The 579-nt window shown below is 57.5% G+C and overlaps 1 protein-coding gene across 1 annotated transcript in view; it reads left to right on the top strand.

Moving 5' to 3' along the window:
* The window catches only part of LOC104291413 (spindle and kinetochore-associated protein 3-like), a 3,324-nt gene that overhangs the window by 1,331 nt on the left and 1,414 nt on the right, over window positions 1-579 (top strand). The window contains exon 2 of the mRNA XM_009890645.1: window positions 9-51. Within this exon, the coding sequence (XP_009888947.1) occupies window positions 9-51 (43 nt within the window). The remainder of the gene's footprint in view (window positions 1-8; window positions 52-579) is intronic.

The raw sequence follows: 579 nt of genomic DNA on the forward strand, positions 1-579 counted from the left end.
GGGACAAGGAGGCGAGGCAGCGGGAGCGGGCCCTACGCCGAGAGGACACGGGTAAGCACAGGCCTTGTCTCGCCTCGTCTCCTTCTTAGGCCGGCAGGGGCCTATCCTGCTCGTAGGGCCGCAGCCCTGCTCCAGGCCCCCTGCCGGCATGTCTGTCCCAGCCCCAGGCAGCAAGAGCCCAAGTTCGGAAGGTGATCTGGAGAGTTGCTCCTGACGACAACTCCAGGCAGCGCTGCAGGTTTGGGGAAGAGTGGCTGGAAAGCTGCCCAAGTCGAAAAGGACCTGGTGGTGTTGGTTGACAGCCGGCTGAATATGAGCCAGTGGTGTGCCCAGGTGGCCAAGAAGGCCAATAGCATCCTGGCTTGTATCAGAACTAGTGTGGCCAGCAGGACTAGGGAAGTGATTGTGCCCCTGTACTCAGCACTGGTGAGACCACATCTCGAATACTGTATTCAGTTTGGGGACCCTCACTACAAGAAAGACATTAAGATGCTAGAGTATGTCCAAAGAACAGCAACGAAGTTGGTGAAGGGTCTAGAGAACAAGTCTTATGAGGAGCAGCTGAGGGAACTGGGGTTG

This window comes from Charadrius vociferus, unplaced genomic scaffold (assembly GCF_000708025.1).
Source record: "Charadrius vociferus isolate BGI_N301 unplaced genomic scaffold, ASM70802v2 scaffold278, whole genome shotgun sequence".
Taxonomy (NCBI): Eukaryota; Metazoa; Chordata; class Aves; order Charadriiformes; family Charadriidae; genus Charadrius; species Charadrius vociferus.